We start from the raw sequence: 17,118 nt of genomic DNA, 5'->3' as shown, positions 1-17,118 counted from the left end.
CATGAACTTCGACTCTGGATGTCTCATTTAAGAGAACCTGTCACCAAAAAAATCATCACATGGGGGACTTTGTCCTTTTTTGTGATGGGGAAAAAAAGATTAGGTAAACTTTTTTTTTTTTTTTTTCTTTTTTCTTAATTGTAAAAAATAAGTTACACCCCAGCACATAACATCCCCTCCGAAGATTTTTGAGTCCCCCAACCCCTATGTATACGCACGTAAGAACATAAACACACGTGTCAGGAGGCGGCGATGCATGAAAACATCGATTGTGATACACATGTAAATATCCGTACACACGGGCTGAATATTGGCCGAAATCAGCTGGTGCAGTAGATAACGGCTGACATTCAGCCGTATGTACAGGTCCTTGTTTGGCAGAAGCCGATCTCATGACCAGCTTCTGTCAGATGAGCATCGAAACACTATCCACGCATTCAGCCAATGACTGCAAGCAGTGACCGGTGTGTTCTGGCTGAGGGGGAGGAGTCCCCATGTCAGAATACAATAGCGCAGTGGGTGGGGAGGTCGCTGCACTAGCATTTCATAGCTAGCACAGTGACCTCCTCTCAAGCTCCTCCAATTTTTTTTTTTTTTTTGGCCCGCTGGGTTGTACGAAAAAAAATAACTAAGTGTGTGTACCAGGCATTACACATTGCTGCGCATGCCAGGGTGAGAGCAATATTTCTAACACCAAACCTCCTCTGTAACGCTAAACTGATGACCTATACAGAGCTTTTAAAGCATTGCCTATGGAAAATATAGGGTATTGAAGTTTGTTGCCATTTCACGGGCGCATGCAAATTTAAGGTTTGACTTGTTTGGTATCGATTTACTTGTAGCAATAAATTACCCAATTTTTGGTAGGATATAAAAGATGAGGTTGCATTTGTGTGCCTCAAAATTAGCTTTAGTGTATTGTTTACTGAAATTTTGCATTTCCTAAACCTTTGCGGTAATATCGTATGATATAAAAAATTGGAACTATCACGCTTTTGTTTTATGGGGCGTTTGCTTTCAGAAAATATGTAATGTTTTGAGGGGTTTGTGCAATCTTTAGGCCAAAAATGATTTTTTTTTAAAACGTGTGAAAAAAAATAAAAATAAAAAACTGCTGTGGCAGCGATAAGGGTTAACGGATATGCAGCTTCAATTTCTTTTCAAACATTAGCTTTGCAAGTTGAACAACCTCTACTCCTTTAGTAGTGTTTGATGTTCAGGGAATGCCATTTTGTTTTTATTGGTGACCATTAAAAAGTGAAATTTGCCATGCATAGACAGTATGACTCTGCGGAGCAGCAGTGTTGATATATTTTTAAAGGAGAACTACAGCCAAAGCGCTTTTGGTTGTACTTTTCCTGTGGATCACAGGAATGCAGTTTGTTCTGCACTCCTGTGACTCATTTCCAGCTGACAGCGAGCTGAAGCCTCTTGTCGGATGACGTCACTCAGCCAGTCCAGGCTGACTTTAAAGTCGGGATCCACCCCAGAGTCTGGAGCGGTACCTGGCTTAACCTCTCAGCAATCATACTCTCTGCAATCGTCCCCTGCACATACCACCCATCATACCCATTGGTGGAATTTAATATCTGCCTTCACTACAGAATTGTACACCCTTTATTTCTGTTTTTTATAGACACTTCTGTTTATAAAACACTTCAGTTTCCAACTTTGCCACATTCTGGAATGTGGATACATTTTGATATACTTTGAAAACAGACCTGAAAACCACAGTCTTCGAAAAAAATAAAAATCATCAAATGTGTCTACCTGCATCTCCAGGTTTCTTCTGGTTGCTGGTCTCCAAACATGGTTGCAATTTGACTCTTTTATGGGGGCCTCTGTCAAAGGGCATACTAATCTGTGCTCAGGTAGAGTTACTAATTGGCTGGCTCTGCCTGTTGCTATTTGGCAAAGAGCAGGTGATCCTCTGCTGCAGGGGGGTTAGGGGTTCAGCTGCCAGAGACACCTTGGAGCTGCTTAAAGGGAAGTATTAAAGTTCAGTTCCAAACTCTGTGTGGGCTTACATAGGATACAATGCATAATTATATGCATATGCTAGCGACATACTTTAAATCTTTAAGTTCTTATTTTTCTTACACTTTTAGAGTTATTTACATTATTCTACCAATCAACTTGCGGTTAGTAGATTAAAGAGTTGTGTATGGTAATTTTTTGCCACCGATAGATTTTCATGCGCTACATCAGACTGAATGTTACTACTTGTTTGTAGCACTGCAGAGGCTGTCCTCCAAGAAATGGACAACATCAACATCCGGAGGAGCAGTAAATCCAGAGAGGTGGAGCGGCTGCGTATGTGGACAGACACGGAATTTGTAAGTCGATAATTTGCCTAAATCATTTTTAGCAATACTTAGGCCTTATGTGGAGAGTGCATGAATCTTTAGGCCTAAGTATGGGATGGTTCACAAATCCATAGGCTTCCCAGAGGTGGGGAGCCAGGAATTTGTAAGCTTCCTATTGGGGGGATAGGGGGTGGTGCCAAATACTTGGAATTTCTCTGGGGGGGGGGTTCATTGCTCTTGAGTCTTCTATTAGAAGAGTGCTGGAATCCATATGCCTTCTCTTAGGGGGTGCAGAATAGTGAGCATAATAAGAGATTAATGCTGTCATCTGCTTCACTAGGAGGGCAATGTTTTTGACCATTTGATACATGTCTTGGTGAGCATAGTACAACATTTTTCAAAGAAGTGTTCATTTTGAAAATAATGCCGACCTAGGTAGATGCAGCATTGATCCAATGCTGCATCTGTCCCCTGCACCAAGCAACCTGAGCAATCAAAGATCACTGATCGCTCAGTTCTCGGTCTTCAGTCAGCAGAGAGCTGGTGATTGTCAGTCACTGGCTGCCTGCTCTGCCCCTCCAACATTCACTGGAGCATCGGGTTGTGGAGGGGGCTGCAGCGGTTGGCTTAGGCTCTCAACAGCGTGCTGAGAGGCTGAGCCAGCTGCTGGTCAGGTATCTGGGTGGATACCGAGATTAAAGTCCTGGATGCCTTTTAGAGTCTGGACCAGTTGAGTGAAGTCAGCTGGCTTTAGCCTGCTGTTAGCTGAATATGGGTGATGGGAGTTGTTGAAAGGAAACATTGTTATATCAGACATAAGGAGTGCAGAACTAAGTGCACTTCTGTAACCTACAGGAGAAGTAGGGGCCATAATAGCTTTGGCCCTACTTCTTTAACCAAGGCAGGCTATACCTATGCTTGATTTCCCCATCAACACAGTCATTGTTAATGGGGGAATCCCTCCCACAGAGATATTGTGTCCTGATGGTGGGGAGCGCATGGAGCTTTCCCCACCGGCAGAATACAACAATCACTGCTAGCGGCTAAAGCCACCAGCAGTGATTGGACGAAAAAACCCACAGGCTCACCAGCCTGCGTAATTTTGATCTGTCTGACCATCTCAAGAATCTGAGAATGTGTTAAGGCAACATGAATTAGCAGTTTATGCAAAACCATAGTGTGCATGATCTTTTTGCCCCATGGAAAAGTGAAGCAGTTTTTTTTAATAAATATGGACATATATGTTGGTCATCCGGCATCTCTTTGTGGTGTTCATAGATTTGCTGGGTATCTACAAGCTTTATTAAAGTCTTATTTACTAACCTGCAGATTACTTTTTAATGACCAAGAATTATCTGTTTATGGATCAAATGGACGGGACAAGAAAGTGTAGTGGATGACCATATTTGCATTTAGATCTTTGTTGTCCCCTTAACTATCGGTAGTTGGCAGTAACTGTGAATATTCTGGGCAGTCTGCAGCAGCTTTATGCTCTATGGGGATTGCAGCTTATCATTTGGTGTTTGGATGCCATTTTAACCACTTGGCAACCGTGCTATAGCTGAATGACGGCTACAGCGCTGTTGTCCAGTTCATATATGACGTCCTCCCAGAACGTGCCCTCCCGCGAGCCCCCAGCAGTACGCACCCGGTGATCTCCATGATCGCTGTGTCCTTCGGACACAGTTGATCACGTGAAGTGGTAAAAGGCCTTTTACCACGTGGTCAGCTGTGTCCAATGACATATCAGATCACCGGGTAAACGCAGTTGCCGGTTATCTGCTGCATTTAAGTACTGCCGATAACAGACAATTGTCAGAAAACAGATCGGCAGTGATAAATAGAGTGGGACTCAGCGAGCACTTAACCTCCATAGCGGTATGATTATGTCAGTATTTTTGTGCTCAAAGCAGTACATTTTTTTGCTTGGAAATGTGTCGTTTTTTTATTGTAGGCCTGTAATAATATAGGAATAACTCACTGAAATCTGTCCGAACAAGAGTCTAGTAAACATCCCGGGTATGTTAAAATTTGAAACACGAAATCATAAATTATAATTTAATAAATAATATAAGAATAAATTTAATTCAATAATATAATCAAACCAAAAACACTGAAATTTGAAATATAGCGCCAAGTTCGCACATCACTGATCTTAGTCGCAAAATTGTTTTCAGTGTCTGATGACAAATTTCCCCCACGAATCATTATCACTCAATTCTGCAAGTGGTTCTAATTTACTATCGCTGTTCTCTAGCTGGTCTAAAACCTATTTTGACCTAAAGGGACGCTTTTTGGAAGCCATGGACGTTTCTCAGTTTCCAGGCAGAAAGAACAGAAAAAATGCAGGCAGGGCACAGGACAAAGCACTAGGGATAAAATGTATGTGAAATGGTTTGATACAGTAATGTTTTACTATGTAATTTATTTAGTGTATTAGTGAATGTCACTTTTTAAAATTTTTAAATTTCCCACCGGTTACGTCCTGACGTCGCAGAGAACGGAACCCGGAAGACGGATGCCGGAATCGGCCGGAGGAGATGTCAGAGGACGCTGCAGGGGGGACATCGCGGGAGCGAAGGACAAGGTAAGTGATCAAGGGATCCCAGAACAACACTGCAAGATATTCCCGAGTGTACCTCGGGGTTACCGCTTGTGGTGCTGAAACTTTACCCCGAGTTACACTCAGGAATACCACCAGGGAGGTTAATGATGGAAGCAGCTGGTACACTATAAAGGAAACCATATACTTTCTAAAATAACTAGTAAAATTGTAAAAGTGCAGCATCAGTGCCGGTCATCAGTGCTGCCCAAGCAGTGCCGGCAGTCTGTACTGCCAATCGGTGCTGCCCATCAGTGTAGCCTTATCAATGCACATCAGTAAAGGAGAAAAATTACCTGTTTGCAAAATTTTATAATAGGAACAAAGAAAAACTTTTTTTTTTTTGTTTATAGCTCAAAAATTAAAACACCCAGTGGCAATTAAATACCACCAAAAGAAAGCTCTGTTTTGTGTGAAAAAAAGGATAAAAATGTCATGGGTACAGTGTTGCATGACCGCGCAATTGTCATTTAAAGTGCGACAGCGCTGAAAGCTGAAAATTGGCCTGGGCAGGAAGGGGGTATAAGTGCCCGGTAGGCAAGTGGCTAAAATGGCTTTTAGAAGAACCACTTTGTATTTCTGGAACAATTTTTAATCAAATACAGATTTAGGTTTTTTTTTTTTTTTTTTTTTTTTTTTTTTTTTTTTTTTTTTAGCCCCATGCTGTTTTAGATTCCTATCATCTGCCCTGACCATGGGGAAGTGCACAGACGCCAGTAAGTGTGGCTCCTGTGAAGATGGGGTTAATTCAATATGTTCACTTTTAGGCCCGTTCACACTTAACAAGTATGGACGGCATTTGTGTGTTTCTGCCCATGATTCCAAATTGTGGCAAGACATGCGTTTGGGTGCCATTCATCCTTAATGCGGTGCAATTTTGTCACAGGACAAAACACGTAAGAATGGCAGCAAAATGCACGTGTAAAAACGTGCCCGTCTCAGGGCCAAAATTGGGTCTCCGATCTTCTTTGCTATGACAAACGCGCATAGAGCAGTCCATTCAAATACGGGTTCCCAGTATGTGAAATGTGAATGCTGCGCATATTTCTGTTTTATCATTTGCAGAAGAAGTGGTGATACCTGGATGTGTGAAGAGCTGCTTAAATGCCAGTAAAATGAACACTTATCAGATATTCATTTCAGACAGCAGTAACTTATGAATTGAAATTTTTTTAAATCCACACTGACTTTACTTTTCAGAGATGTCTGAAAGGAAAATGTCATAGCAGGGAATTGGGTTCTTCCCTTCTGTATTTTGTTTGAAAAAAACAAAACACAATAGTAACATTCTGTATTCAGGCTTACTTATGGGTGAGTCAGACACTTAATAGATGCCATCCAGATTAATTGATTAATGTTTTTTCTGCAGGAGAACATGGACATGTATTCCCGTGTTAAGAGGAGGAGGAAAAGTCTGCGTAGAAGCAGTTATCCAATCAAAACTCGGCATGAGGAATCCTCTGAAGGAGAAGAGGAGGAGGAGGAGGAGGTTTCTGAGGGTGAGTTTATTATGAGGTTGGTTTTATTGCTCCTTGGAAAGTCTTGTGGACAAGCCCTTCATTAGCATTTTTTCCTAAAGTAGAACAAACTTTTTATTTTGGATTGTGTAAGGGAAGGGTATAACCTCTCTGTTATTTTTCCACCTGAGTCTTGTTGGGGAGATTTCCCTTCTCTTCTTGTCCCTTTAGCCAAAACGGTAAGAGCAAATCTGTCTGCAGTCTGGGAAATACGTAGTTGTCATCAGCAGTAGTGTCCCCATTGAAAGACTTCTTCTATTTCTTGTCTGGTGACAGCCCAACGTTTGGGATTTTCTTTCACTTTTATTGATGACCATAAACAGAACAGATACTGATGGTAACAGAAGGAAATGACCGCAATAAAAACTAGACAGGTGTTCCTTGCAATCCCTTTCCATTGTATCCAAAGCCAAAAAGAAATAAAAGTTTAGACTTTTCATATACTTTCATTTTGGCACTGTGTTTTCACAGTTACTCCCTGTTAAGATCCAGTTTTCCTTCTTGATGGCAGCATTATGGATCGAGTTGCCTCCTAGGAAAGTGTCGAGAGTGTAGCACACTGGCTGGTGGAAAGGGAGGTTTTTCTGCCTAGGACCAAAGATAGGAATTTACATTTTGTGGTGATCATATATAGTTCCCCCACCATCCAAAGTAGACCTAATTTCTCTTGGGGCGTGTGTTCTCATTTCGGTTTACTATTCGTTGATATTGCAGAATCCCAGGAAGAAGGTGAAGACTGTGATGAAGAAGCGGAGGTGGAGGGGGAGGAAGGAGAGGAGAATGATCGACCATATAACCTCAGGCAGAGGAAAACGGTGGAAAGGTATCAGGCACCTCCTATTGGTAGGTAATGCATCTAGTGTTTTAAGAAATCTTGAGGATACATGAAAAGCACATACAATTGATGAACTTTATATGTGTAATTGTGAATTTGATAGAATTCTGTGGAATGGCTGTACAATTTAGGGTTCATAATGGATGAGTTATTACTGCACTTCAAGCACCTGTATATTTACAGTAGATTCTGTCATCTGATACCCATGGTTTCCTTCATTAGCATTTTTTTTAATTTACTCTTGATGGCATCTAAATAGGTGTTTTTTTTTTTTTTTTGTTTTTCTCCAGCCCAGAAAAGATTGTTTTGGAGGAAAACAAATTGTATAGATGCCAACCTAACCATCTGTTAAATGTTGTGTTACAGTTAATGTAGCTGCAAATTAAATTAATAAACACATATGCCAATAAAGCAAGTAATCGAATATAGCATTATAGAAAATAAACTGTAGTGATGTGATTTTGTAAACATGAAATGGCATGTATTTTATTTTTTCTAATCTGTTAACATGTTTTGGTTTTGTTTAGAGCCAGCACATCAAAAAAAGCGACAAAGCACTTTGTTTGATACACACAGATCTCCTGCAAGAAGAAGCCATATTCGGTATGTTTACATCTTGCAGTGGGAAAAGTAAAAAGCCTAAGGGCCTGTTTATTTGTGCTTCAATAACCTGTGTTAATGCAGAAGTTATTGTGCATTTTAAAAGCCTCTTAACCTCCCTTCCATATCTGTCATACATATTACAATGGAAACACAGTGCTAGTCACACAGGAGCGGTTGTATTATGTTAAAAATTCAGCAGCATGTCGCTTTCATGAGGCATTGATGCTTGTCAGACACTTCCACTTATTTCAATGGCAGTGCTTGATAACTGCACCTAAACAACGCGTATAGCATTTTTGGTGTGGTAATGAAGCATTTATAAAGTGTTAACTGGGCATTGGGGGAGAGGAATTTGAGTTTTCTGTATCCCAGAATGCATTGGAAAATGTTAGAGAACTAGGGCTGAGCAGCTCCAGTCACTTCCTGTTTGTACAGAATATTATTATTGATATTATACAGGATTTATATAGTGCCAACAGTTTGCTCAGCACTTTACAATATAAAGGGAGACAATACAGCAACAATACAGTTCAATACAAGAGGGATAGGAGGGCCCTGCTCCTTGGAGCTTACAATCTAGGAGGGAGGAGCTAGTGGTACAAAAGGTAATAACTGTGGGGGATGGACTGGCAGGAGGAATAGAAGATTCTGTTATTAGCTGAGGGCAGGATAGGCTTCCCTGAAAAGAGAGGTTTTCAGAGATTGCCTAAAAGTGAGCAGAGTAGGCGATAGTCTGATAGATTGGGGTAGAGCATTCCAGAGGATGGGGGAGGCTCTGGAGAAGTCCTGGATATGAGCATGGAAGGAGGAGACAAGGGAGCTAGAGAGCAGGAGGTCGTGGGAGGAGTGGAGGGGACAGTTTGGATGATATTTGGAGACAAAATTGGAGATGTAATTTGGGACAGAGTTATAAATGGCTTTATATGTTATTAATGTTTTGAATTTTATCCGTTGGGCAATGGGAAGCCAGTGAAGGGATTGGCAAAGAGGGATGGCAGATATGGAACGGTTAGTAAGGTGGATAAGTCTGACAGCAGCATTCATGATAAACTGAAGAGGGGATAGCCTGTGATGAGGTAGGCTAATGAGGGAGTTACAATAGTCAAGGCGAGAGATAACCAGGGAGTGAATAAGTTGCTTAGTGGTTTCCGAGGTTAGGAACGGGCGTACCTTGGAGATGTTGCGGAGGTGAAGTCTACAAGATTTGGACAGTGATAGGATTTGGGGCTGAAAGGACAGATGGGAGTCTAGGATTACACCTACTACCCTGGCCTGAGGGGAGGGACTGATGGTTGTATTATTGATCTTGATGGAGAAGTCAGGGGAGGGGGCACGGGCTGGAGGGAATAGTATGAGCTCAGTTTTGGAAAGATTGAGTTTGAGGAAGTGGAGTGACATCCATGCTGATGTCACTTAGTAGGTTAGTAATGTGAGAGGAGACTGAAGGGGTGAGGTGAGGAGTAGAAAGATAGATTTGTGTGTCAACATAGAGATGGTACTTAAATCCATGGGAGTTTATCAAGTGACTAAGGGAGGAGGTGTAGATGGAGAAGAGGTCCAAGGACAGAACCTTGAGGGACCCCTACAGAGAGAGGGAGTGAAGAGAAGGAGGCAGCGTTATCGGTAACACTGAAGGAGCGCTGCGATAGGTAGGAGGAGAACCAGGAGAGAGCAGAGTCATGGAGGCCAAGAGTGGTCAAGTAGTAAGAGTATGGAGTAGTGGCCATTAGTTTTAGCAGTTAGTAAATAGCAGTTAGCAGAATAGCCATGTATTAACACTATTTGCTTTTGTGTGCAGGCATGGCATCCAGCTAGCCATCAATACTAATATTGCCAGGTAGGAGCAAAGACATTTATTGCCAGTGACAAAGTTTCAGTTTAGCTGAACCAAGCCAAGTGTCAAACAGATCAAAGTATGAATCCATCTTGCAGAGAATTCACAGAAATGACTGCTATCACACCACAACCTAGTCAAGCCTCAATGTAGATCATTATCTCTACATCACTTCTTTTTTAAGCACTTTCATGGGCGTTTTTCAAGCATTCTTGAAGGTTTTCTAACACTTCATATACACAATGAAAACACATCATAAATGCTATAGTTGCATTAAAAAGCATTGCTTCATTCTTCATAATTAACACACGTGTTGACAAGCCCTAAAAGAGGGATCTTCAACAAAGAGCTTAACTGTCCCAGGTGTATACAGTCCTTTACAGCAGGGCTTAAAATTTCAAGTCCTGAGCTACTAGCCAGGCCTTAAGATTTACTCGCCACCAATAAACACACACAGACACACCTGTACACACACACAGACATGTACATACACACACACACACACACACACACACAGAAACATGTACACACATGCACAGAAACACATGTACACATACACAGACATGTGCATACACAGAAACATGTACACACGTACACACACCCACATACAGACACATGTATGCGCACAGGCACGTGTACGTACCCACGCACAGGCACGTGTACGTACCCACGCACAGGCACGTGTACGTACCCACGCACAGGCACGTGTACGTACCCACGCACAGGCACGTGTACGTACCCAGGCACAGGCACGTGTACGTACCCACGCACAGGCACGTGTACGTACCCACGCACAGGCACGTGTACGTACCCACGCACAGGCACGTGTACGTACCCACGCACAGACACAGCCCTATAAAAATTTGCAGTACTTCGTTGTTCACTCACAGAGCCAGGTACTGCACTCTAGGGGGAGGCAGAGAGCACAGCACACATTCCTTCCTTTGCTTTCACTGCGCGCAGCTATTGAGCAGTCTGATGGCTCCCAGTGCCAATGACAGATCAGGCCTGAGCTCCGAGCCTGCTCAGCAAGACGGCCCTGGGGGACACACTCGCCCCCACCGTAATTTCCACTCACCATTGGCGAGTGGAAATTTCAAGGCCTACTTTACAGGAAAGCTGAGGGACATGGAATGTCCAGACCAAGCTCTGATATCAACAGAGACAGACTGGCCCTGTTTATTGCTGCAAATATACAGTAATACCTCGGTTTAAGAATTTAATTCGTTCTGCAGGACTTTTCTTATAGCGAAAAATTCTTAAACCAAAACGCCGTTTCGCATAGGAATGCATTGAAAACCAATTTATCTGTTCCGGAGATCAGAAAAAAGTAAACACTAATAAATACCGCATGAGTCATTTTATCAAGTCATGCAGCATTTTAGTAGTGACAACCATGTGTTAATATTTCAGCTGTCAGCAGGGTTCCCCACTGACAGCTGAATGTAAAAGAATTGCCGGCAATTAAAAAAATTATTTAAAAAACTGCTTGGGGTCCCCCTTCCCATCCATACCAAGCCCTTCGTGTCTGGTATGAATTTTGAGGGGACCTCCCATGCCAAAATTTAAAACAAAATGGCGTGGGGGTCCTCCCCAAAATCCGTACCACACCCTTTTCAGAGCATGCAGACTGGCAGGTCAGGGGGGGGGGGGGGGGGGGGCAAACAATGTTTCTTTTTTGTTTCTTAAAAGAAACAACAAAGTGACAGCTAATTCTGTGAGCTATAGTGAAGAAAAAAAAAAGAGCCAGCAATTACATTTAAAAATCAGCACTGACATACACTTCGTATTGCGAAAAAAATTCATACAAAGTTTGTAAACCGATGCATTATTTTCAGTGGATTTTCATTTGTAAACCGAAAATTACTTTAACGAGGCTTTCTTAAACCGAGGTTTTACTGTATATGGCAACAACTGCTTTAACCATTTATTATGATCTCAGAGCTGGGCTCAGACTTCACTCAACTAAAAGAACTTGTGATGGTTATTGTAAATGTGGCCATTGCTAATCTGGTTGGTTTATAAAGCTTGCTCCAGTGATGTCCTCTTATCTCAGCTTTACAGACTAGAGAATGATAAGCCTAGAATAAATATACAGTATGGTAATTCAGATATAAGTGGCTGCACTTGTGTTCTTGGTAGTTGACTTACAGGGTCAGTGTGAGAATCCTGGAGCCTGCACTTCAGCAGTGGAGCTACAGCGTGTGGTTGGGTCCATTGTAGAACAGTACTAAGCCAATGCTGACAATGTTGTGTGAAAAAAGCTGTAAATGTTGAAATGTGTCTGAGCCCAGGCTTTAGATAGTACAGCATTTACTTAACAACTAGCCTTAAAAAGGGCTTTCAAATAAGCTCCTGCTGAACTTTGTAGCTGAATACATTTTTGAAAAATGGATTTTCAAGGGCACTGAAGTTACAGCCCCTTTATGTCACAAATGTACAGTTGAAACACTCGCCTATTTGCATTTCACTCCCTAGCTGGTGGGAATGGGAAGAGGGTGACACCTTGCTCATCCAGCAAGGTGTCACCCTCAGTTGATGTGACACATGCAAGCAGATTATTTTGCTGCCCTGCTTTGTCATGTGTTGTGGCCAAGTTGTCACCAGCAACTAGTCTGACAATGCCCTTATTTCCTTTAGGAGCCTAACATCTTAATACTGTAAACAAACGGGTGCAGTAAGCTTTTCAGGAGCCAGTGAAACATATTTTTTTTTTTTTTTTTTTAACATGCAGTTTTTCATGAATGCATTAGTCAGAACCACCAAGGTTAGAGACATGTTCACTTTAACAAGCCCATTTAAAGTGGAACTAAACTATTAAAACACTGAAGGCAGCTCTTTATTGCAGTAGAGACATGCAGTGTCCTTTCTGCAATTACAATCGCATGCCTGCTTGCAGTCTTCTATTGAATGGACACTGAACTGTGGATTTCCGCCACACTCCAGCTGTGCCAGAATCATTAACTCTCGTGTGCATGCATGGGATGACCCCATTCCACCACTGGCCAATCAAGAGGCTGAAAACCCAACACCGGAAGGAGATGACGGATGTAACTGCTACATCACTGGAAGCTGGAGGGGATACATTTCTTGGTGTTTAGTTCCACTTTAAAAAAAATAAAGTTCTTGATTTCTAAAACGTTTTTTTTTTCCCCGTTTGCATACTTCTGAGCTCTTGTTTGGTCCAGAAGCCTTTTTTACTGGGTGCCTTACATTTTTTTTTTATTACTCTGGCATCAATTGTAATGCAGATTTGCTGCAGAACAGAACAAAACCCTGACTATTTTCTTAATTTCTCAGTATGGTTCTCCCAGAAGCCTCTAGTATTGAAAAGATTTGTCTAGACGGCTTAATTCCGCTCTTCTAAAGCATGCAATTTCCTCAGTTTGCTCCCATTCGTAATATATTTTTGTAGCCCAAATGATGGATTATTAAAGTGCAGAAAGCGCCTCAGGCATTAATACATTTTCAAGAACTCTGAGATTATTGCTTTATTTACTTCTCTGTAAGCAAGATTACTAAAGAGTATGCAGTAGATTGTCTGCTCTGATCTCTTCCATGGTTCCCCAATAATAATTTAAGACTCGCATCTTGGGAAAAAAGGATCACAGGGTCTATATTCGAAGCAGAACACTAGTTTTCAAATGTGTAACTTGCTGCAGGCACATATATTGGGTTGATAAATTATAGGGCAGGTCCTCTTCATCTTTTTGCTGGTTATACACAGCGTGGTTATGCCTTTGAGCTCTAAAACTCAGATGTGGTGTACTGCTTTGCACTGTTCATTTGCATGGTGCTGATGTCTTTAGGTGCTGCAGTCAGTTTAGGTCTAGGATGTGGTCAGAATGAATGGCCTGTAGTAGTCAAGTTACTATTTTGTATTTTAACATTAAGAGGAAAATATTGAAAGCCATACTGATTATGTTGAGAAAACTCAAATGCATAGACAACACTTACACTCTGTGTAGACACTGTGTTAAGCTGGCCATAAGTGTATGGAAATTTGGATTTCAAGTTGTGTATGGGCACTGTGGTTTTACAGAAGTTTTTCTACTGATGGGATTCTGTACGACTGCCTAGTTGGATTTTCCCTGCTTGATTGGTGCCATAGGCCAGCCTTTCTCTGCCAGCCGGGGTACCGCTGCACCCTGCTGTGCTGTGAAGAGTCCCCAGGGGTGCCGGGGCAAGAGTATAGAACTCTACTTCCGGTTCAATCGCCACAGTGACAAGTGGAGAGATACAGAGCTCCGAGCTCCGAGCTCCATGCTTGAAGACCTGCATGTAAAATCCCAGGGAAGTGAATCTCTGCTCCGCGGGCGGGGGGCTTGCTGCCATACCAGTGGCTGGGTCAGAGTTCAGAGTAGTTTGCTAGCTATTACACCCTTTCTGCCCCTCTTCTCTTCTATATACAAGCCAGCAGTACTGTTTCCAATTTACAGGGGGGCACAGTTCTGGCTTTTAGCTGTCTGTAGCTGTCTTTTGGCTATAGTGCGATCAGGAACTGGTTAATTGAATACAATCTGGTTAACTGTATATGGATACATGTGAATGCTGCTTCACACTGCCTTCTTCTGTTGGTGATCCCATTGGATTTTTCCGCTTTACATATAAACATAAATAATGCAGACTTCAGTAGTTAGGGCACAATTCAGAGGTTTACTAAGGCTGGGTCATACATGATTTATTTTCCTTCATCCAACACACTGGTTGAACAAAAGAAAATGAATCAATTCCCCCATTAATACATTCAAAGTGGATTGGGGAATACCCTCCTGTGGAGCTATTGTATTCTGACAGCGGGGAGACTTCCCCTGCCAGCTGAACTTGCACATGAGCACCATCAGCTGTAGCTGGCAGCACTGATGATGCAAAATTTTTCCAACAGGCTGGTTGTACATAAGTCAATCAAGATATCAACTTGTGTACAACCAGCCTGCCCACATATGGACAAAATTTATCTGGTCCCTGCTTAACCAGCCAAATGTCGATCCATCTATGGACACATCTAAAGCTGACTGTAGATAATGGGATTTTTCTTTCCTGCAACCATAGGTTTTCAGTGCTGATGGGGAATCCCTCCCATGGAGCCATTGTGTTCTCCCATCAGGATGCGCAGGGGAAGGGGGGCAAAGGGGGTAGCTGTCCCTCCCTGTAGAACACCGTGGTTACTGCTAGTGGCTATAGTCCCTGGCAATCACATGAAAAATCCAACAGACTGGTTGTACCCAATTCATACAATTAATTTGGGTACAATCAGCCTGCCCTGCTCAAACGGCTGAACTTTGAGCCATCTATGGCCAGCTTAAGGCACAGTTATGTAGTTGATAAAGCACAGTTCAGTAGTTGGTAATGCACAGTTGAGTAGTTTAAAAGGCAGGTTTATCTGCCTTACAATCTACTGATCTCCATTACAAATGACGGAACTCTGCATACAACCTACAGATGATGGCCTCACAAACTACATTTTTGGTCTCGCCCATTTTCCCACAAAAATGCTAATTCCTAATGGCACCTCCATGCGTCTAGCAAATGTGCTGCCATTCACACCTGCTAAAACTCATAGTACCACAGTACCATGCATTTTGCTGCAGCGGAATTTTACAAATGCAAGCTAGGATAGGAAAACTGTGACAAATGAGAACAGGCAGAAAGTGTGTCTCCAAGTGCAAATGAGTTTTCAAACTGGTGTGCCCCGAGATTGTGTACAATTCTAAAGGGTGCCTTGACTGAAAAAAGGTTGGAAAATTCTGCCAAAGGCTATGGCCTGCAATGCTGATCAGTGTATTGTGACAGCGGGGAGTCCTCCCTGCTTTCAGAATGCAATAGCTCAGTGGGGAGGACTCCCCCATCCTCACAATCGAGTCAGGTTTTTTTTTTTCTTTTTTCTTTTTTCTTTTGTCTTTTGGTGCATTTTTAACCTGCTCAGATTTAAACCAGGTACACTATATTGCCAAAATTTTTGGGACTCCTGCCTTTACACATACATGATCTTTAATGGCATGCCAGTCTTAGTCTGTAGGGTTCAATATTGAGTTGGTTTAGGAGGGTGTCTATGGGAATGTTTGACCATCCTTCCAGAAGCGCATTTGTCAGGTCTAACACTGATGTCTGACGAAAAGGCCTGGCTCACAGTCTCCACTCTAATTCATCCCAAAGGTGTTCTGTCAGGTTGAGGTCAGGACAGTGTGCAGGCCAGTCAAGTTCCTCCACCCCAAACTAACTCATGCATGTCTTTATGGACCTTGCTTTGTGTACTGGTGTACAGTCATATTGGAACAGGGAGGGACCACCCCAAACTGTCCCCACAAAGATGGGAGCATTAAATTATCCAAAATGTCTTGGTATGCTGACGCCTTAAGAGTTCCCTTCACTGGACCTAAGGGGCCAAGCCCAACCCCTGAAAGTTAACTCCACGGATTAAAATTTCACGGATGGACTTACTGCACAGGTGGCAATCTATCATGGTACACACTTGAATTCACTGAGCTCCTGAGAGCGACCCATTCTTTCCAAAGGGAAAGGAAAGAGGGCACCCAGTAGTTCTAAAACGGTGGATGACCAGGAGAGTGGAGGGACCCCAATTATCTTAAGTGCATTCCAGTTGTCTTCAGGTGAGAGTTCTGTGAGCACTGAGGTGGCACAATCTGCATGTTTTGCAGCACTTTAAGAGATGGTGTTGGTTTTATGAGTACGTGAGAAATCCTATGGAGTTGTGATGGAACTTGATGTAAAACTATATCCACGATTCACCATTCCAATTCATATTCACATGGACTTGTTTCTATGGACATTCTATTTTTTAAGATTTATGCATGTTTTATGTATATTCAACGTTTTCATATTTAATTGTTTAATGATTTGATTTTTATATTTTACATTAGCAATGCAGCATTAAGTTTATTTTATTTATTTGTGTCTATTTACTTTATTCCAATGTACATGTTAAAAGGTCTTTTTTTTTCTCTGCAGAAGAAAGAAGCATGCAATTCACAGCAGCGATACCACTTCCTCATCGGATGAAGAGCGGTTTGAGAGGAGAAAGTCTAAGAGCATGGCCAAAGCCAGAAACAGGTATTTGCCCTATAAATGTAACAACCAATGTGTGTGAATAGGTGTCTGAATGTTCCATTGTTTTGGAACAATAGCTTTTCTTATTCCTAGCATTACCCACTCCTACCTGTGGTAGCCCTCAGAGCTTTTCCCATCAGAATAGAATAGTAGGGATCTAACACTTCTTTTCCACTCCATTCCTCCTTTCACATGTTCCTGTTGGACCTACAGAGTAGGCAATAGTTTAAACCCTTAAATAGTGAAGCGCTAAATAGAATTAAATGACATGAAAATAAATCCGTGCCAAAAAAGTGCTCAGTGATAATGCACACAATCCACATTAATAGCACTTCCCTCCTTGGGAAATTGAA

The 17,118-nt window shown here is 42.1% G+C and overlaps 1 protein-coding gene across 4 annotated transcripts in view; it reads left to right on the top strand.

Moving 5' to 3' along the window:
• The window catches only part of ATAD2B (ATPase family AAA domain containing 2B), a 193,373-nt gene that overhangs the window by 40,856 nt on the left and 135,399 nt on the right, over positions 1-17,118 (top strand). For 2 of the 4 annotated variants that reach the window (XM_089656091.1, XM_089656090.1), the window contains exons 5-10: positions 2,234-2,336; positions 4,804-4,893; positions 6,278-6,407; positions 7,140-7,268; positions 7,788-7,863; positions 16,667-16,768. In XM_089656091.1, coding sequence (XP_089512217.1) covers positions 2,234-2,336; positions 4,804-4,893; positions 6,278-6,407; positions 7,140-7,268; positions 7,788-7,863; positions 16,667-16,768 — 630 coding nt within the window. The remainder of the gene's footprint in view (positions 1-2,233; positions 2,337-4,803; positions 4,894-6,277; positions 6,408-7,139; positions 7,269-7,787; positions 7,864-16,666; positions 16,769-17,118) is intronic. The other 2 variants (XM_089656093.1, XM_089656092.1) reach the window with 1 other exon arrangement.

The sequence above is a fragment of the Staurois parvus genome, unplaced genomic scaffold, assembly GCF_062004578.1.
Source record: "Staurois parvus isolate SC_StPar_1 unplaced genomic scaffold, SC_StPar_1.0 ptg000886l, whole genome shotgun sequence".
Classification (NCBI taxonomy): Eukaryota; Metazoa; Chordata; class Amphibia; order Anura; family Ranidae; genus Staurois; species Staurois parvus.
Note: the sequence above shows the minus strand (reverse complement) of the source record. Positions and strands in the feature narration are given on the sequence as shown.